Below are 21,408 nucleotides of genomic sequence, written 5' to 3' on the forward strand. Positions count from 1 at the left end.
TGGGCTTCATCTTATAAGCAACTTATAAAAGTTGTCAAACAACAATAATCAAATTATTATAAAAGTTGTCACACAATAATAGACTATTTATAAATCAGTATTTTTGTTTTTTTTCACTGAGCGGAAAAGATTAAGCCCGAGGTCCGACCCGACCCGAGTCATTTGCTTATATTTTCGACCCGAACCCGCGGGTCCCGTCAGGTTTGCCGGGCCGACCCGTTGAGAACTCTAGTTCACAGCCGAGGAGACCGATGTTTCACAGAGAAGTGACATTGTATGTGGATGGAGAAACCCATCCAAATTAGCTTCGGTTAAACAGGCGTATAATAATTTGGGTAAATGTGTAGGCTAGATGTATGCCTATTTTTCACATCTTCATGGACACAACAATGATTTCCCTCATGTGGTAATATTTTTCCTTGTAATTATGTATGGTTTGCAAAAAAATGAACTGCTGTGTTTGAGTAAATGAGAGAAGCAAAGTGTATGTGTTGTGCACATGCTACATTATGGCCAAGCATGCACCCTTAAAATAGCATCTGAATATCATGCCACTGACTTTAGACTAGGTTTCTCCTGGTCAGTGGCATGATATTCACGCCTTCTCTTTTCCTGAACCGCCCCGAGCGCAAGTTCATTCCCTAATTTACCGGTGTGCGTCTGTGAGGGAAAAGTCCCTGTGCGTCGAGTGTAAAATAGTAATGATACATGTGTCGGCGTACAAAGTCATTTGCGCTGGGTGTAAGATAGGGCCCAGAGTGTTTAAATTCGGATAGTTGCTATTGGTGACACTGTCCCACAGTGAAGCGTTGCTTTAAGTGTGTGTGTGTGTGTGTGTGTGTGTGAAACGTGTGAGAAGTGCATATACTGTTAATAACACTGGCTCAACACTCATCTGCTCTGAACACAGTTTATAGGCTATTCTTTGCATTGCTCTTAGTTTCACTTCTTTATTTTAGCAGTTCCCTGCATGCCATTAAACTCTAGAAGTAAAATATTGTTCTGGTTTCAGAAGTGCCACTAAACTATTTTAATAATTTTTTTTATTTTATTTAAAATTATATTTAAAGCAGGTTACATATGAAGCACAAGAAAGTGACTTTCAACACTGTAGGCAAATATATCCATAAAATCCATATACGTGTAAATGAAAATAAATCTTGCCTATTATTTGCAGGAAACATGAGAGGAAGAAGAGAAACTGTACATGACTGAAGTCAAGGGTCTTCATCTATCAACAGTTCTTGATGAAGCATTTACAGACTGACTGATAGTGTAATGTTATAAAGCTGTCAGTATAAATGAACGTGTCGTACCTCTGTATAATAATCCAGCAGTTTCTGATGCTGGATCAGCTGGATCTGTGGATCACGTCTGTTAGTTCAGTTCAACACATAATGCCACATATACACAACATCATCATCACATAATACTGGAGCTTCACATCACAGAAATGATGAGATCGGCTTGATGTCTTCTCAGAGTTTGAGCTTCTGACTGGAGTCAGTGTGTGTGTGTGTGTGTGTGTGTGTGTGTGTATGACTGGAGTCAGTGTTGGTGAATCGACTGGAGCTGCAGAAGATGAATGTTCAGACACATCATCTGTAGGAAATTAACATCATATTTTTTTATGTTAAGTAAGGTTCTAGCACACTAGCATTTCTAATTTTGCATAAAATTGAAATGTGGAATATAAATATATTGACGGCATCTCACTCAAAAAAATGATATGTTGGCTTTACTTAATTTTTTTATGTAAACAGGTTCCACATAACTATGTTTCGTTAAACAAACATAATATGTTCATGTAACTTCACCATCATGGAATTTGGTCATTTTAAGCGACCCAATTAAACTCTGAGCTAATGAGTTAATTAAGTGAATAACTGAGTGATGATTGAGCATTATTGAAGACACCTGATGTTAACAAGCAGAATCTCTGAAGGAGAAAACCGGAATGTTTAAGTCACCATTATGGAGATAAGTGTGTGTTTTAGTTGGGCTCTTGACCATTAACTTATTAACTTTAGATTTTGTTTGGTTGCTGTACATGAGTTATAACAGCCGGATGAACAATAAACAAAGGTCATCTGATGGTGTTGGTTGTGTTTTAACATAATCATTATTTCACAATCATTTGACCTCAATCACTGAACTTATATTAAACCGAATTTCTGAGTTAAGTTAACCTTTTGAATAACAGCAGCATTGTCATTGTAGAGCATACTATTTTTAGACTTTTCAATGAAATTCAAATGATCAAATCAAGAAATAAAAAAGAAACTTCCTAAAAAATATTTTGAGTAGGCACACACAGACATCAAGAATCAGCCTGTGAATCTCAACAATGTGACAATTATAAAGCATGTTGCAGTGCATTCTGGGTGCCACCAATCAAAACTCATTCATGGCTCCCATCATGCATTGCTGCATGAATAAATAATGAGCTTATGATCTGTTTGTCACCATTGCTGAGATTCATATGCTGATTCTTGATGTCTGTGTGTGCCTACTCAGGATATTTTTTAAGAAGTTTATTTTTTATTTCTTGATTTGATCATTTGAATTTCATTGAAAAGCCTAAAAATAGTATGCTCTACAATGACAGTAAGGTTAACTTAACTCAGAAATTCGGTTTAATATGAGTTCAGTGATTGAGGTCAAATGATTGTGAAATAATGATTATGTTAAATCACAACCAACACCATCAGATCTCCATCAGTTCATTGTTCATCTGGCTGTTATAACTCATGTACAGCAACCAAACAAAATCTAAAGTTAATAAGTTAATGGTCAAGAGCCCAACTAAAACACACACTTATCTCCATAATGGTGACTTAAACATTCCGGTTTTCTCCTTCAGAGATTCTGCTTGTTAACATCAGGTGTCTTCAATAATGCTCAATCATCACTCAGTTATTCACTTAATTAACTCATTAGCTCAGAGTTTAATTGGGTCGCTTAAAATGACCAAATTCCATGATGTTGAAGTTACATGAACATATTATGTTTGTTTAACGAAACATAGTTATGTGGAACCGGTGGAACCTGTTTACATAAAAAAGTTAAGTAAAGCCAACATATCATTTTTTTTTGTGTAAAACATACAACGTTTCCTGTATGAAAACATTCAAATGCACAAATTTTGACGAATCGTTTGAGGTTTTAATCCTGAGTTGATGGAATGATGAGGCTGATGTTATTGTGGTGTGATCAAACCGGTGAAGCGAGAGGCTGATGATGTGTGACTGTAGGACATTAACATCATATTTTACAGTGTTGTTTCTCACCTGAATACTTGACAGTGTATGTGACTGAGGTCTGGAGTTGCTTTCTCTGCGAATAAGCTGACATCTCCACTCTCTGTTGTCATCTTCATTCAGGAGTGTTGTAGTCAGAGTGAGGATACAGCGATCAGGAGATGATGATGATAATATCTGATATCTGGAGTCTGTCTTCAGATCAACACCAGCCTGATTCACCCACAACAGCTCAATTCCCTCAGAACTGACCCAATAATCACAGGAGAATCGACTATACAGCTGACAGGAGAGAGTCACAGAGCGGCCTGGACTGATCTCAGTCTGTGAGGACGATGAAGATGATGTTGATGATGATGAAGATGATGATGATGGAGACACTGAAACTGAACACAAGACACAAATCACAGACTCTTCAATCATCATCTGAGTTTAAAGGGAGAATCTGCCCTTTTTAAATTGACCACATAATCATAAACTTACCATGAAGAACATGCAGATAAACAGCATAATGTACTTGTTGTCTGTCATTCACATATTGTGTGCAGCTGTAATATCCATTATCTTCTCCTGTGACGTTCTTGATGTTCAGAGAGCAGTCAGACTGCAGACTCAGTCTCTCATGTCTCTCTATGTCTTTATTCTTTATCCCTCTATTAATAAGTATAACTCCTCCTGAATGTCTCAAGGTGTTAACGTAGATCCATAGTGATTTGCAGTCAGGAAGAGTTTTATTACAGGGCAGAGAGACATTTTCACCAGAACTGATGAACACATCCTCCACTCCACTGGTGCCTGAAACACAGTATATCTCAGTCATCATTATGGGCCAGTTGTTCAAAGGTAAGCTGATCGGATTTTGGTTATCGGATTGGATCAAATCTTGAATCAAATGGGTTGTTCAAAAGGGAAAGAAGGAATCTGAAATCAGATTAGATCAGGGAATCCAATCCTAGTTTTAATCTGGATCAAACCTTCAGTTTGTGTTGTTCAAAACTTGTCAGTGGGATTTGGATAACTTTGATCCAAAAAAAAAAAAGGATTATCCTGATCCCAACAGGGGATAGGATTTCAAGGTGGATTTCAGGAAGAAAATGTAGTAAAACTTTAAAATTGGTCAAATAATACATTTGTATAATTTAGTGTATATACTTTTATTTATATTTTGCACTTGACTTGTGTAACCATTGTAACAGTGATAAAGTAGACATGGGCTAACAATTAAGCTATTCAGTATAGTAAAGTAAAAATAAAATAAAAATGATCTTGTCCCCATGAAATAATCCCCCAAACAGATTTCAATAACAAACAAAAATAATATATTCATTTTTCGGTCATTCATCACCATATATTAATTTCAAAGAAACAATCATCAGAGATGAGCCTGTCAAAAATAATGTCTAACAATTGCATCCCTTACTATTCGTCCAGTCAGTCCCTGATTCTGACAGACCACCAGAGGTTGGTCTTGTTCTTCAACAGGCCATAAACATCATCACAGAGAGGGACATTGCGCCTGGTAGCGATGTTGTGCAGGACGATACACGCAAGTATTATGTTGCATGCTACCTGTGGTTCCACTCGCAAGTAGTTAAGGCATGCAAAGCGTCTCTTCAGAACTCCATTTAAACGCTCAATTGCACATCTTGTTTTGCAATGAGCAGTGTTGAAGCGTGCCTGCGCAGGTGTGGTTGCTGCAAGAAAAGGAGTCATCAGCTATGGTAGGAGTGGATAGGCACTGTCTCCTAATATTATGCCATCCGGTCGGTTGGTTTGGAGCTCTCTGTATAAGGCACTCTCTCTCAGGATGCGTGCATCTTGAACAGACCCAGGCCACTTCACGACACAGTTTGTGATGATGAGGTCAGCATCGCCCACAAGTTGGATGTTGATGCTGCGCCTCCCCTTTTGGGTGAAGTACTCCCAATCCCTCTCATGAGGTGCTTGGATATGCACATGAGTGTAGTCAATAACCCCAATAGTATTGGGCATGTTCCCCAAAAGAAAAAAACTTGTGCTTGGTCTGGGCAATCTGGACATCCTTTGGAAGTGAAACAAACTGATTGACCAGGCTGGCCAATGCAATTGACACAGCTTTCACCACATCACTCACAGTTGATTTGTCCACTCCCATATTATCACCAACCACTTGGTAGAAAGTCCCAGATGCATAGAAGCGCAGACCAATGAGGACCTGTTCTTCCACAGACAGACTGTGACTCCTTCGGGTTCTCCGTTGAAGTTTTGGCCTGACAAGGTCTGCAATGTACTTAATATCAGCATTCCCAAAGCGAAAGCGAGCATACAGTTCTTCAGTGGTGTATTGCTCCAGTGGTTGTGCACGCTCAACATACACCCTTTGACGGTATCCTCTTCCACCAACACGGTGGTAGCGATGGACAATACCTGCCATGTCAGTGCCTCTCTCTAAGTCCTCTGAGAAAGGCTGAATATAAGATGGCTGTCAAATACCCACACACCAATTGGCTGACGTGCTGTGGCTTGTGTTCAATTAAATCAATCATGCCCAAGGCCTATAAATACTATGTTCACTACAACAGAAGCGGTAAAACCATGGACTCAAAAGGACCTAATTTCACTGTTGCAGAAACCCATGCACTGCTGGAGGGTGTTAAGTGCCATTATGCCTCAACAGTAGGAAGCTCTGTTGCAGGTGGAATGGTGACTAACAAAAGGAAGAAAGACATTTGGGTTGAAATCACCCAGAATGTGAATGCAATGGGGTCTGGCCAGAAGAGGACCTTGGAGCAAGTGAAATTTAGATGGAAGAATCTGAGGGTCAGAGCCGGGACCTTGCTGAAGCAAACAGGCAACAAATCCTTTAAGAAAGGTGAATACACAGATGTGATTCTGGACATTATTGGAGGTGAGAACTCTAAAGCTCTGCATGGGATTCAAGGTGTTGTAAGGGATGGTGAGCCTACAATTGTAGAGGAAAGTGAGCCAGTTCCTCCTAATGCAGAGGAAACATTCATTCTGGATCTCAGCCCTATTATTGAAGAACAACCTGGATCCTCACTGGTAGAGCCATAAGTCACAGGAGCTCAGAAAAGAGGCTTGAAGCGTCCTTTGCCGAATAAAAATGATGATTTCTATGAATCACTTCTTAAAGGGATACTTCACTTTTTAAAAAAAAAATAGGCTCATTTTACAACTCCCCCAGAGTAAAACTGTTGAGTTTTACCGTTTTTGAATCCATTCAGCCGATCTCTGGTTCTGGCGGTACCACTTTTATCATAGCTTAGCATACATCATTGAAGTGGACAAGACCATTAGCATTTCTAAAAAAAAAATGACCAAAGAGTTTCGATATTTTTCCTATTTAAAACTTGACTCTTCTGTAGTTACATCGTGCACTAAGACCGACGGAAAATGTAAAGTTGCGATTTTCTAGGCTGATATGGCTAGGAACTATACTCTCATTCCTGCGTAATAATCAAGAAACTTTACCTCCGTACCATGAGAGCAGCAGGCGTAATGATATGACGCAGCGCCTGAAAATAGTTCCGTTGTGTTGACGGAAGGTGGCCTATTTTCAGGCGCTGCGTCATATCATTACGCCTGCTGCACTCATGGTACGGCAGTAAAGTTTCTTGATTATTACGCAGGAATGATCAGAAAGAGCAGAAGCACAGATACTCCTGCAGAGGAACAAATCAAGCTGACCAAACTACAGCAAACCAAAGCGAAACTTCAGATCCACCTCCTAAAAGCGGGCTTGGAAATGCTGGTCTCTCCTCCTCAGATGAAGAAGAACCCTGAACATTCTTTATTTCGTTAACTATTGGATATTTAGCCATTTCATTTTTTTTAAGACGTTTTCAAAATGTCCACAATGTATTTCTTAATGTATGTTTGTTGTTTATTTTGTTGTGGTTCAAATGTGGGTCATAAAATAAATTATGATTAGAAGTGGATGTTTATGTTATTTTTGTGTTTTGTCTCAAAATAAGAAACACTTACAGTGACCCCATGTTGGCTCTTCTACCTGTTCTTTACATAGCTGGTAGCCCACATTATGATATGTGGTCCCATTTAGAGCACTGGTAATCCGGATTTGGTAATCTTGAAAACTGTGTATCTGGATCAGGGTGATCCAGTCCAATGTTGCTTTGAAAAACCGGCATAAAAGTAAGACGGATTACCTGATCCTGGATAGGAAAAAATGGGATTTCCAAATCCGGATCATTTTGATCCAGATTAAATGTTTTGAACAACTGGCCCTATGATATACAGTATATTAATAAATGAAAACCTAAAACATACCAGCATAAAAAGCAGAAGTTTTAAATCATAGTATTTTTCCACATTTAAAGCAAACACACACTCTCCAGAATAAACTATTAGTCTTTATCAGAGAGCTGTTCAAATCACTGACACACTCTTAACCCTCTGGGGACCAAGGTGTTTTTGGGGTCCTTGAGATGTTTTGACATGCTCTGACATTTGTGCTTTTTTTCAGTTGCTTATAAACATATTAATGGCACAGGTGAAATTACACTCTATTTAGCACAAACAGGACTACCATAATGTGTGAGCAACATGTATGTACATGTTTGTATTTTTAGTGTATATTATTTTTATTGAGGTTTTCAAACATCAAAAACAAAAAAACAAAAACAGACAAAAAGACCCTTCATAAAACAGAAATCTGTGCAATGTGTAAAATGAAACAAAAGTACTATAAAAAAGGAAGACATACACAAAGCCAACCTCAGTTACAAAGTGTGTACATGTTTGTATTTTTGAGAGAATATTGTTTATGCGTGGTTATTGAAAAAAATAAAAAATAAAGTTTTTGAAATAAGGACACAAAAAACATACTAAATATGTGTCCACAAGACTTTTGACTAATGTACGTTGTCGCCTAGAGTTTTTGCTTCAAAATGATCTGAAAATCATCCTTCCTAATCATTCACATAAAACAATAGATTGTTTTAAATTGTGAAAAACATTTTTTTGTTTGCCAAGGCAATATGCGGATGGGCGGAACGGCCCAACCCCTATCATGAATAATTAAGTGGTTCTCAGACAGTGACCCTGCATAATAATGAGCCTTTCATTCAGGGGTGTCACACAAGAAAGAATGCAAGGACAATATATATATATATATATATATATATATATATATATATATATATATATATATATTGCCATTGCATTCTTTCTTGTATATATATATACAGTATATATATATATATAATATATATATATATATATACACACACACACACACACACACATATATATATATATACAAACAATCAAAATATAAATGAAAGCCAAAAGCACATTTTTAGTCATACCTGGAAACAAATCCTGGTCAAATGCTTTATGGGCCATTCTACAGAATTGGTTCAAAGTTACAGTTGGAAACATCTTGAAAAGAAAATAGTCTTTTCCCATAAATGTCTTATAAAGTATTATTTTTTAAAGTAGACCAATACAATAAAAATAAACCAGTCGCATTTCAAAGTCGCTCGCGAAATGAGCGCCAGGTGGCGCAAAGGGACATTTATCAAAACGTAAGTGGGGCTAATGTCAATTAACAGTAAGGATGAAATTCTACAAGTTATGGTAATTTACAAATAAGCCTACAACAAACATTTATTTTTAAACAAATATTTTTAAATATGCAACATGCACGTTTAAACAACAAACAATACAATCTGAACCAGCGCTTCCTGTATTGAGACATGCAGCGCGTTTCAGTTACGATCCTGGTTCCAGTGGCCTTAATATTCACGGCTTTTTAAAATGTCACAAAGCGTTTTGAGATGGTTTTGAATGAAATATTGAAGTTTATAATTAGGCCTAGGGTATTTTGGCACACCACGCCGAGTGGCTATGCATTATTCTAAAATCTGGCTTTATTCTGGCATGTTGAATTAGAGTTTGACAAACGATTTTTGTCGAAATTCATTTGAATTTATTTTTCTCATAACAGCTAAAAGAAATATTTAGTAATAAACTTTTATGACAGAAATATCATAGGCTACATGTAACTTAAATCATTTAATTCCTTCATTATCAACACTGTCTAGAATAGCGATTTAAGTGTGAATTGCGACTTCTCTTTGTGTTAAGTCAGCCTCAGACTCCGATAGCATGTGGGGGGTTGGAGGGACAGTTCAGTGCTGTATCGTGCGCGCAGGACAATAGGCCTAGGTGTTAATGTTTCTCTTTCATATGGAGAGTGTCGGATAACGCCACTAACGCCGAGGGAGACTAAATAAACTTGTTAAAAAGAGATTCAGCACGAGAGAAGCAAAGAAAAACGCATGTTTTTAATTTAATTATGTTGCTTTGGACAATTTTCGTTTTGTACTGTTTTAATTGTTTAATATAGCTGTAATTTCTTTGGCAATACAAATTTAAAATGTCGCAAGAATAAGATTAGCCTAGTGTTTCTTATTTTGCATCGCAAAAGAAATAAACTCTAAACTCTAATTTTTTTAATTAAAAAAACTGTCCCGACACTTTATTTAAACCTTGAAATGTTCGAACTTGGTTTCAAACTTAAGTAATTTTAGTGTTCTTTTACATTACACAATAATTTAGCAGACTAAAGACGAGCTTCTTCATTTTCATTTTCTGATGCAATCGGCTGACAATCTTCCTTCATCAGTTTGTGTTGTTTGTGCAGCGGCTGCGGCTCTACAGGAATGTAGCAAATATGTTGTAATGATAATTAAACAAAACTCTTGACTTTAAATAAGTAAACAGTTATAAACAGTTAGCTATTTAAGCAGCAAGAAGGTAAAATATAAACGCTGTTGGCCAACAACATGCATGCTACATTGAGATTCGATCTCGGGTCGATTGAAGCTCCTTGAAGCTCGTGTTGTTGCGTTAACCACTGAGCTACCGTCTGTACGTCTGTAAATGTTTTTATTGCAATGTTTTATGTTTTCATTATTTATTCAATTTCATTTCAGTAGCCTAATTTGAGTATTGTGATTATGAATTATTTTAACTACGTTTCACTTGTTGAATTCATCTGCTACCAGCTTTCAATCGCTCTGAATGAGCCGCGGTGCGGCGGCAGATTACGCATTAGAGAGAATAAATCGGAATAAACGAACACTTTTCAGAGTCTATGATTGTAGCGCCTCTTAGCGGTAAAAGGCAGCAAATACACCCCACATTTTACCGCCACGGTGGAACGGCTGATGTGGGCGTTGTCATGGCTTGCCTCAACATTTGCGTTTGAATAGCGTGCGTCCTCCGTGGGCGTGTCAGATTAACGCGTAATGAAGTGTAATGAGCTGGGGGAAAAAATTCTGATAGCTCTCTCTTTTCATACAGATTACATAAACTGAGAATATTTGTTTTTTATATAAATTACTTCATTGAAAAGAAGAGAATTCAAGCTTCATAAAGAAAAATCTCTCGTGCCTGTATGACAAGTATTTGCAGAGTTAGAGTTAATTTTTCGGACGTGTTTCAGAATGGACTGCACTGACAGAGAGAAGGCAAAACTCGCATCATGTTTATTTTTCTTTATTTGACAAAAAGCACAAAACTTTGTTTTTATTGTGAGTAAACAGAAAAATAATAGACAATTAACAGGATCGATTGATGTATAACACTTATATGTACGATCAAAATCAACAGAGTATTTTAAGTCTATTTTTCTGCTATGTGGGGAAAAAAAAACGGCAAAACGCACCGGCGCGTTTCTGGTCCCCAGAGGGTTAATATGAAGATCATTCTTCATCATCAGATGTTTGAGTGACACTATGTCCAGTATCAGGAATAATACAGTATGATCTGTGTGTATCAATACACAACACTGAGATCACAACGTGAATGTGTGCAAGAATAAACTGAGCATGTTCACATGAACTCTTTCCAGACTAATTCCACTAAATGTGTTTAGAGAAAATACAGATTTCTTTACCTGTGAGAAGTGAAGAGAGAATGATCAGTCCCAGCAGACACAGATCACACTTATCAGCCATTTCTGTTTCTGTCCGTCTTCCTCCTCATTATATATAGTTACAGCTCCTCCTCTAAACATCATCAGCTCCTCCTGTGGTTATTAACTTCCTCTCATCTGATCAACTGAGTGATGACTGACTGAAGTTTTTTTTTCTGAACTACCGCTGGTTGTGAATTGTGCTAAAATAACGTTGCCTTATCTTCTCTGAAAAGCGTTCCACACATTCAGATGACATAAACCACACTTTCAATAAACAAAACAAAAAAAATCTATCCAGTGATGAAATGTTTTCTGTGATGACACAAATCTTGTGCGATGTCCTAACTACTGGGATAATCACACAACGTGTGCCGTGGTCCGTTAATGACACGTCCGATACGCAAACTAATGACTCCTTTGAACCGATTCATTTTAATGAATGGTTAAAACAACTGATCTGTCCAACACTTAACTCAAGAGACATAACAAATTTGAAACACTTTACAACAAGGTTCCATTTATAAAAACTCTAGTTAACTACATTAGTTAAAAGGTAACTAAACACTAAAACAACTTTTTTTCTTCGTTAATGATCTGTAAGAATGGAGCTTCATAAATGCTGTTCATTGATTCAAGTACATTTTTTGACATTTAGATATAAAGTGTTTTAATTTTCAAATACATGGTGTAAAAACGTCTGCTGCCCTCTTCAGGTTTAACAGAAAGCTCCTGAAGTAGGGGTACTCTGTGGCGTAGGGTACTCTGTGGCGTAGGGTACTCTGTGGCGTAGAGTACTCTGTGGCGTAGGGTACTCTGTGGCGTAGGGTACTCTGTGGCGTAGGGTACTCTGTGGCGTAGGGTACTCTGTGGCGTAGGGTACTCTGTGGCGTAGGGTACTCTGTGGCGTAGGGTACTCTGTGGCGTAGGGTACTCTGTGTACTCTGTGGCGTATGGGTACTCTGTGGCGTAGGGTACTCTGTGGCGTAGGGTACTCTGTGGCGTAGGGTACTCTGTGGCGTAGGGTACTCTGTGGCGTAGGGTACTCTGTGACGTAGGGTACTCTGTGGCGTAGGGTACTCTGTGACGTAGGGTACTCTTTGGCGTAGGGTACTCTTTGGCGTAGGGTACTCTGTGACGTAGGGTACTCTTTGGCGTAGGGTACTCTGTGGCGTAGGGTACTCTATGGCGTAGGGTACTCTGTGACGTAGGGTGCTCTGTGGCGTGGGGTGCTCTGTGGCGTGGGGTGCTCTGTGACGTAGGGTACTCTGTGGCGTAGGGTACTCTGTGGCGTAGGGTACTCTGTGGCGTAGGGTACTCTGTGGCGTAGAGTACTCTGTGGCGTAGGGTACTCTGTGACGTAGGGTACTCTGTGGCGTAGGGTACTCTGTGGCGTAGGGTACTCTGTGGCATAGGGTATGCTGTGGCGTAGGGTACTCTGTGGCGTAGGGTACTCTGTGGCGTAGGGTACTCTGTGGCTTAGGGTACTCTGTGACGTAGGGTACTCTGTGGCGTAGGGTACTCTGTGACGTAGGGTACTCTTTGGCGTAGGGTACTCTTTGGCGTAGGGTACTCTGTGGCGTATGGTACTCTGTGGCGTAGGGTACTCTGTGGCATAGGGTACTCTGTGGCGTAGGGTACTCTGTGGCGTAGGGTACTCTGTGGCGTAGGGTACTCTGTGGCGTATGGTACTCTGTGGCGTAGGGTACGCTGTGGCATAGGGTACTCTGTGGCGTAGGGTACTCTGTGACGTAGGGTACTCTGTGGCGTAGGGTACTCTGTGGCGTATGGTACTCTGTGGCGTAGGGTACTCTGTGGCGTAGGGTACTCTGTGGCGTAGGGTACTCTGTGGCGTAGGGTACTCTGTGGCGTAGGGTACTCTGTGGCGTAGGGTACTCTGTGGCGTAGGGTACTCTGTGGCGTAGGGTACTCTGTGGCGTAGGGTACTCTGTGGCGTAGGGTACTCTGTGGCGTTTTGCCTTCTCTCTGTCAGTGCAGTCCATTCCGAAACGCGTCCGAAAATTAACTATAACTGCAAATACTTGTCATACAGGCACGAGAGATTTTTCTTTATGAAGCTTGAATTCTCTTCTTTTCAATGAAGTAATTTATATAAAAAACAAATATTCTCAGTTTATGTAATCTGTATGAAAAGAGAGTGATGTCAGTATTTTTTTCCCCTGCTCATTACACATAATTACTCGTTAATGTGACACGCACACGGAGGACGCGCGCTATTCAAACGCAAATGATATGAGGCAAGCCATGCAAACTGTTAACGCCCACATCAGCTGGATAAAACATCCAGTTTAATAAGAATATTGTAGGCTACTTACCTCGTCTTGCTAATAATCTTGCATCTTAATAATCCTGGAAAAGTTACCATTCAGCTGATGAAGTAAGTTATTTATTCTTAAGTGCTTTGTTCTAATCGCGTTATTGAATAGTGTATGTAAACTGCACAAAGACTGTTAAAAAATGTGTCTGAATATCTAATAAAATCAAATAAATTTTTTTTTAACACAGTTCAGGAGTGCCGTTAAGCTCTTCTCCTTTCTTTCTCTCCACTTCCTCCTCTCTGCCTCTCCCCAGAAGAGTTCCTCATTCCAGGAATGCCAACTGGGCAATTGTGTTTCTAGATTTAGCAATCAATGTAGCTACTTTTAAAATGTATTATTTGAAAGTGGTGTAAAGTAATGAAATACAAATACTTTGTTACTGTACTTGCTTATTTCAAATATTTCTAATTTTTTGACTATTTTAATTTGTTGATAATTTTACTTTGCTCAACTTTTAAGTCAAGTAAATATTGCTTCCATATTGCTCCCTCCACCCAAAAGTCCTAAGTCTAACAGAAATTAAAATCAAACAATTAGAATTATGCAATGTGGTTTCAATAGCTTTTAAATTGATGTTTCTAGTTAACTCGTTTAAGTCTTTTTTAGTGGATTTAAATTAAATAAGCTCACAGTATAAATATTTAATGGCAATTGACCAATTTAAGATAATCGATTTCCTCAAATGAAATGAGTTATCTCAGGTATTAATTCAGTCCATGGTATTATTACCGTAACATACTGTAAAGATTACAGTATATAACTGTAAATTCACAGGGTTTCGTGTTTTGCTGCTTTTACAGGTGTGCTGTATTTTTACAGTATATTTGTAGTTGCTGAATTACTGTAGTACATTTTTTACAGTGAGGGCTTTTTACACTGTTGGTTGGTTATCAATATATGATAAATAAAACTATGAAATAAATTGTATGAAAATGAAGCATTGTGTATTGTTTTCTGCTGTAAAAAGTCCAACTGTGTCATAATTACATTTAAAAAAAACTTTAAAAACCTAAACGACTCACTTTTGTCATTTTAAGGACAGCCTAAACAGATTTGTCCTTTTCACTTTTTCACTTCCCGGAACATCTAAATCATCTGTATTCAGCAACATTACAAAATAAACCTGAAAGCTGCAAGCACTGCAATTTCATGGAAATAGCCATTCACAATGCAGAAACCAGATCACATTTTATTCCACCAAAGGGAAGTGAGAAAAGGGCACATTTATAGCATAAGTATAGCCTAAAAATGCACTGTTTTAAGTAAAAAAAAAACTGAACAGTAGTAACACATTTAGTAACAATGATGTCTATAAACCTAGACAAGCTTTTGTCAGCAGTTGTTCAGCAACAAAGTAACTAACTAACTAACTAACTAACTAACTAAATTAAAATAAAAAAGTAACCTGTGGCTTTATAATTTTACCATTAACTCTTTTCCCACCATTGCTGAGATTTTCCATCATTTATGACACAACGCTTTCCTACCATTAATGAGTTATTCCAGTGTTGTGCGAATAGGGCTGCAACTAACGATTGTTTTGATATCCAATTAATCTGTCTGATTAATCAGAAAAATATAAAAAATATTATACACTGTTTTAATTACAAAATCGATTTTAATCCATTATTAAGCCTATGAACACAAATATACACTGTAAAAAATAAAAAGTTGAGTAAATTTAAAAAAATAAAGCAACCAGCTGCAAAGCATTTTTGAGTTTACTCAACTTCAGTGGTCGAAGTTCATCCAACTACCAGTCCAACTCAAAGAAACGAGTAAGCACAACTACAGAGGTCCTGAAGTTCAGTAAACTCAAAAAAGCTTTGCAGCTGGTTGCTTTATTTTTTTAAGTTAACTCAACTTTGAATTTTTTTAAGTTAACTCAACTTTTGATTTTTTTAAGTTTATTCAACTTTATTCAATTTTCTTCTAACCTAATTTTACGTACTATTACTAATTATTATATGGCCCTGACATTATAAGAATCCAAATGCAGGGATTACTGTAAATACAATGCAAAGACTTTTAACATTACAAAAAATCTTTATTGAAACTTATGTTGCAAAATGGCACATTTTCTGTCAGCATGAGGTAAAGAATTAGTGCAGGCATTACACAACACAAATTATTTTAAAGTGCTGAGTAACAACATTTGTCTTAAAGTGCTAGAGTATCAAGCATAAAATGCTGCAGCAATAAAGTTACAACACAAGTTACAACACACCTTGCATGGTATTTTAAAATTTTGTCTTACATTTAGCACATCCATGCAACAAACTTTCTAAAGCAATCAAGTAGCAAACAGTTAAAACAACATTTGACCTTACATTAAAAATCAAAGCTTTCTTTTTTGATGTTGTACTGATAAGGAATAACAGGAATAACTGGAAGAACAAATTAGTGCTTGCCTTGCTTATTGACTGCAGCTACTTAGACATTACTTTGTTTTTGAATGACTGGACCCTTGGTGAGCACTGGGGGTCAAGGCCAATAAACACTTTTTGAATAGTTTCAAAAGTGTATTTAAGTTCTTTGGGATAGTCCATGTTCAGGCAGTAAATCAAGCCAAAGATGAGAACAACAGCAGTGGGAAGGTCTTGGACATTATCTAGCACAACTAACTCCTCAAGAACAACAGATAAACACCTTACATTTGGGCTGGAATAGACGGTGGCAACATTGTCTTTGACAATGCTTAAGATCCCCATCTTCATCCCCTTTGTGTATTCGTCTTCTGGCTCTGTGTCCTGGAGTAAAAAGCAGCATAAAAACAGGGTGAGTAAATTTAATTTCTCTTAGTTTATATCGGCTGTATTCATATTCTTGTACACTCTTTCTTATTATATTAATCTTATTTATTCTTTACTATTGCTACACTTTTTTAATCTCATGATTGTGTGCTCTATTGTTTTCACAGGTTGAAGATCAGAGGGAATGTCTCAATATCAAGTTTTTCAATGTCACAATATTGCGAAATAGTAATATTCCATTGTGTTCGCTTTGGCATAACACATTTGTGCTAGCAGGTGAAATCAGACTGATCAAGTGAATGTCAGCTATGCTGTACATTATAAGTGAAAAGGGTTCAAATACAAACATTACATTCTAAACCTAAAAACGGTTTAGAATGTTTGCTTATGATTTTAAAGCAGAAATTAAAACAGCTAAATTGAAAATTATTTTAAAAAAGCACATGCACACTCACACACAGACGCACACACACACACACATTCACACACGGACATTCACCCACGCACACGCACACACAAACACACACGCGCGCACACACACACGCACATACAGACACACACACACAAAATGTTAACTTGTATGAGGTATGTAGAACACACACATTCAATCGTCTGAACAGTAATTATATTATATTAATGGGTTACAATGCCTTTACTTGTGTTACATAGAAATTCTTAATTTCTAACAAAACATATTTTAGCAAAATGTGTATTTTAGTCAGACGTGGCTAATCGATAATACAATTCGTTGTTGTTATGTGTCGGTTTGTGTTTGGACTTTCTGTTTGCATTTGTGGAGTTTCCCCGCCACTTCATTCGTTCATTTGGTTCAGCTGTGTGTCGTCAATATCTTACAGTGTGTTCCAATTGCTAAAACACTAAAATGGGCGTACAGCTGGATGGACACACTCGAGCCAGACGAGGTGAGTAGGCCGGTAGATAAACAACTTTTTTTAGTTAATGATCTGTAAGACTGGGGCTTTATTAGTGCTGTTCATTGACTCGAGTAAATATTTTGACATTTGGGTATAAAGTGTTTTAATTCTACAATATATGGTGTAAAAGCGTCTGAGTGCTGCCCTCTTTAGGTTGAACGGTGGCTACTGCAGTTGAATTCTCCTATTGGAAGTTGTTTCCCCGACTCACGGCTCACTACCCACGCCCCTGGCACGAGCTCACCACGCCCTTCGCTAGCATCGTCGGAATCGATAAGAGATGCTAATACAATGCTAAATCATTAATCAGATGCATAACATTACGATGTCCAGCAATCGATTTAAACAGTACATTGTGTTCAATTTGTCGTTTAATGAGATCTAATATATGTTGTTAGTGCAGAGAATTTTCATGTGAATAAATACATAGAACTAAGAAGGATAGTTTTTTTCCCCTCATCAAAACTGATTATGTTTATCATTGGTTGTATATCAAGCAGGGACACGTTTGTGTGCATTTTGTTTTGTGATTTCACCGGAACGAATAGAGAGACTCCGCAACGGATTGTAGCGCGCGTCCGTGTGAAGACTTTGAGTTTGAGTGCTAGATTGCCTCTTATTTAACAAACGAACTAAATGAATGCTCTGCTAGAGTTAACTGGAGACATTTTGTTTATTTATATTGGTACATCCGTGCCACAAGATGTTTCAAAAGTGGTGGGGACACAATCGACCCTGGCAAAAAGTGGTAGGGACATGTCCCACCTGCAAATTACGCCTATATATTAGGGGTGTAACGATACACGTATTCATATTGAACCGTTCGGTACGAGGCTTTCGGTTCGGTACGCAATACAAACCGAACGGTTCGTTGGACCTTTTTTCCTGCCGACCAAAATTTCGTTATTTCAAATGTAGGCGCGTGGCAAGTACGCGCTGGCGCGACCACAACATTGGCCAACATCAAATGGCAAACGTAATGAAAGCGGAACGAAACTGCGCTACTCGTTATATCAGTTTGGACCAATGCAGCGCGAGCCGATCTTGATGAAGCGACACAGTTTCTACACAGCACTGAGACATCCAGTAAAGAAAGCATTTGAACAATTGCGCCATGAATGAACTATCCAGTGTCCACAGATCAGCAACGTTCACCATGGGTTTACTGGTTACTAACTGTAACCATGGAAGTTTGGCAGGAAAAGTAAGTTAGGCTACAATGCTTTCAAGTAACATTACGTCGGTTTTATTTCGACAATATGAATAAAATTGCTGCCCTCAAATGTTAATCTGAAATAAAAATAAACCTTTGTTTATATATATATATATTTTTTTTTTTCAAGGAGCAATTAGGAGCTGTTTTTGTTGTATATGCTCCTAAGAAGAGTCAAGTGTAGCTCCATCATTGCTCAAAGTAAAAAATGATCATACTTTATGATGTTAGTTTTAATAAAAAAAAATAAAAATAAATCAAGCAAATTTCTCTGGCATTTCTTTCTTTTTTTGCTGTATCGAAAACGTGACACCAGTGTATCGTATCGAACCGAACCGTGAATTTTGTGAACCGTTACACCCCTACTATGTGTCAATCAATCGGCCACGGCGGGTCTCGGGTGCACGCCCCCCCCCGCTTAGCCCCGCCCACAGTTCGTCCCGTCTGGGCTCCGCCCACTTTTCCAGCATTTTTCAAATATTGCCAGTGGGTGGAGTCAGGCTCTGACCAGGGGTTGAGTTACACTTTAAGCATGAGTGTGCAAGCTCTGGCTAAACCAATGCCTTTTACTGACAGGCTGATGTTACAATTACGAGAGAAGGCCACAGATTCAAGCTTGTTTTGATTAGTCTTTAACTTCGGTTCCTACTCATTCCCGTTATCTCAGGGAACCGAGGTTACGGTTACAGTTATTATACTGGTGAAACTCGAAAAATTTGAATATCGTGCAACATGAATTTCAGTAATTCAAATTAAAAGGTGAAACTAATATATTTAGTATATATATACATATGCATGATTATACTTTTCAGAGGGCCGACATTTCTGTATTTAAAATCCTTTTTTTTTTGTTGATTTCATGAAATACTCAAATTTTCAGAGATTTTGAATTTGGGGTTTTTATAAACTGTAAGCCATAATCATCAAAATTATAACTTTTGCACGATATTCTAATTTTTCGAGTTTCACCTGTATATTACAGTTATCGAAGGTTATTATAGTTCTCTTTACAGTTATCAAATATTATTATTGTTTTCGTTACAGTTATTATTACTGTTATCATTATAGTTTTTAAAGGTTATTATAGTTATCGTTACTGTTACCGTTACAGTTATCATTTGTTATTATAGTTATCATTAGCTATCGTTACAGCTATTGAAGGTTATAACTATTACAGTTATCATTACAGTTACTGTTATCGTTATGAGTTACACTTATCGTTCGTTATTATAGTTATTGTTATAATTATTATATAGTTATGTAATAACGTTATGGTTATTATATCGTTATCGGTACAGCTGTTATAGTTATTACAGTTATCATTATAGTTAGTTATAGTTGTTGTTATTGTTACGTTATTATAGTAATTTTTACAGTTATTATTATAGGTATTACAGTTATAGTTATCGCTACAGTTATGGTTGTGAACAGGCCTAATGTGTGAATGAGAGTTTGACACTGTAGCAAGAAAGGTTTCTTTTTTTAATATCCGTTTAAAGCATCAACATGTCAAAACACACACAGAACGGGGAGAGTTCATGAGTTCAGGCGTCAGTCGCTCAGCTGAACGCTACAGCTAGCGCTCCTTGAGTCTGGTCATCAGTCGCTACAGCTAGCGCTCCTCGAGTCTGGTCATCAGTCGCTACAGCTAGCGCTCCTCGAGTCTGGTCATCAGTCGCTCAGCTGAACGCTACAGCTAGCGCTCCTCGAGTCTGCCGTTCATCAGTCCTGATGACGCTCGTTCCGGCCCGTTTGTCGGCGTCTCTGAGCTTTGGTGCTTTTGCCCTGACGGAGCTTGTTGTCTTGCGCTGATGACGACTTCCTGTCGCTCTGACGGTTTCTGCGCCTCATTTCCTTTTTGGACCTTCGTTTTTTGTTGCTCTTCTGTTTAGTGAGGCTGTTGAGGGACGCCGTGAGGGTCTGGATCCTGCAGAATCACACACACATGATGAATCTGAATCACTGAACAACAGACTCAAGTGAACAACAAACAGTGACTCATTAAAGAGCTTTACAGCACAATCTGAATCTGATGAAGTCTGCGTCATTGATGCTGTACATCGATTGTTATATCAGAATAAACCCCCCCTAAGGTGTGTGTGTGATCTCAGAATAAGGAGATAGGCTGTATATGCGTCAGTTTCACAAACGGCCCGACGCACTAGCCGGCGCGGACATGAAGAGATTAATATTTGCCTCAAGTGATAGGCTTGGTGAGAGAAATTATAGTTGTATTATCGTATGTATAATTTTCTCTAGATTTTCTGTCTAAAAGAGACTAAAAAGACTTTTAACTCCAGCTCACCATCGAACTGCTCCGTCTCCAAAACGTTCGTACGCATGGGTCAGAGTTTGCGTGAAGGTGCGCAAATTTTCCCGACAAGTTTGTTTTTAAAAATCACGACTTGTGCGTGGGAAGTGGCGTACGGCTCTTTCAGGGCCAGTTTTGTGCGACGCAACGGTTATAAATGAGGCCCCTGATCACCCTATTGTAATTGTACGTTTACTTTACTATTATTCTTTTTCCTGAATAGGAGTCAATGGCAGCCCTATCAACACAACATAGGACAATTATGAAATTTGGCACACTTGTACCAATATTGGAGTCTCTAGGACCAACTCTATAGCGCCACCACCAGTTCAAACATTCAACATTGAAATGGTTCTAACTTTTGATCTAGAGAAATTAATCTTAGTCCACTCATAATGGTGATCACAATCAACATCTTACATTAAGACTCCGCCCATTGCAGTAGTGGCCATTTTGAAAAGGACAGTTCAGCTTTTTCTATACTCTTATTTTTCTTACATAAATTGCCTCAAATGATCTTTGGACAGAAATGACTGCTGATTTTTTTTATTCGTCTTTGTTCAATAGTTATGATGTCGCAAACTTAACGAGGTCTACCCAAAACTGGTTCAGAGGCTGTACCTCGGCCGAAGTTTGATCAATCAAAACGAAAATT

The 21,408-nt window shown here is 38.1% G+C and overlaps 3 protein-coding genes across 3 annotated transcripts in view; 1 reads left to right on the forward strand and 2 right to left on the reverse strand.

Annotated features, from left to right (window-relative positions):
• Window positions 1–1,539: 1,539 nt before the first annotated feature.
• LOC130105987 (uncharacterized) lies at window positions 1,540–11,291 on the reverse strand. Its single transcript, XM_056272188.1, has 4 exons — window positions 11,185–11,291; window positions 3,744–4,055; window positions 3,291–3,646; window positions 1,540–1,602 (listed from the first exon to the last, which is right to left on the reverse strand). Exons 1-4 carry the CDS (start codon window positions 11,243–11,245, stop codon window positions 1,549–1,551), a joined length of 783 nt encoding a protein of 260 aa, XP_056128163.1. The 5' UTR covers window positions 11,246–11,291; the 3' UTR covers window positions 1,540–1,548.
• The window catches only part of fzd6 (frizzled class receptor 6), a 100,645-nt gene continuing 80,817 nt past the window's right edge, over window positions 1,581–21,408 (forward strand). Inside the window, exon 1 of the mRNA XM_056272165.1 lies at window positions 1,581–1,587. Within this exon, the coding sequence (XP_056128140.1) occupies window positions 1,582–1,587 (6 nt within the window). The 5' untranslated portion in view covers window position 1,581. The remainder of the gene's footprint in view (window positions 1,588–21,408) is intronic.
• Window positions 20,144–21,408, reverse strand: part of nol12 (nucleolar protein 12) — a 7,438-nt gene continuing 6,173 nt past the window's right edge. Inside the window, exon 5 of the mRNA XM_056272190.1 lies at window positions 20,144–20,369. Coding sequence (XP_056128165.1) covers window positions 20,165–20,369 — 205 coding nt within the window. The 3' untranslated portion in view covers window positions 20,144–20,164. The remainder of the gene's footprint in view (window positions 20,370–21,408) is intronic.

Source organism: Rhinichthys klamathensis, unplaced genomic scaffold (assembly GCF_029890125.1).
Source record: "Rhinichthys klamathensis goyatoka isolate OS25496 unplaced genomic scaffold, OSU_Roscu_1.1 h1tg000331l_1, whole genome shotgun sequence".
Lineage (NCBI taxonomy): Eukaryota > Metazoa > Chordata > Actinopteri > Cypriniformes > Leuciscidae > Rhinichthys > Rhinichthys klamathensis.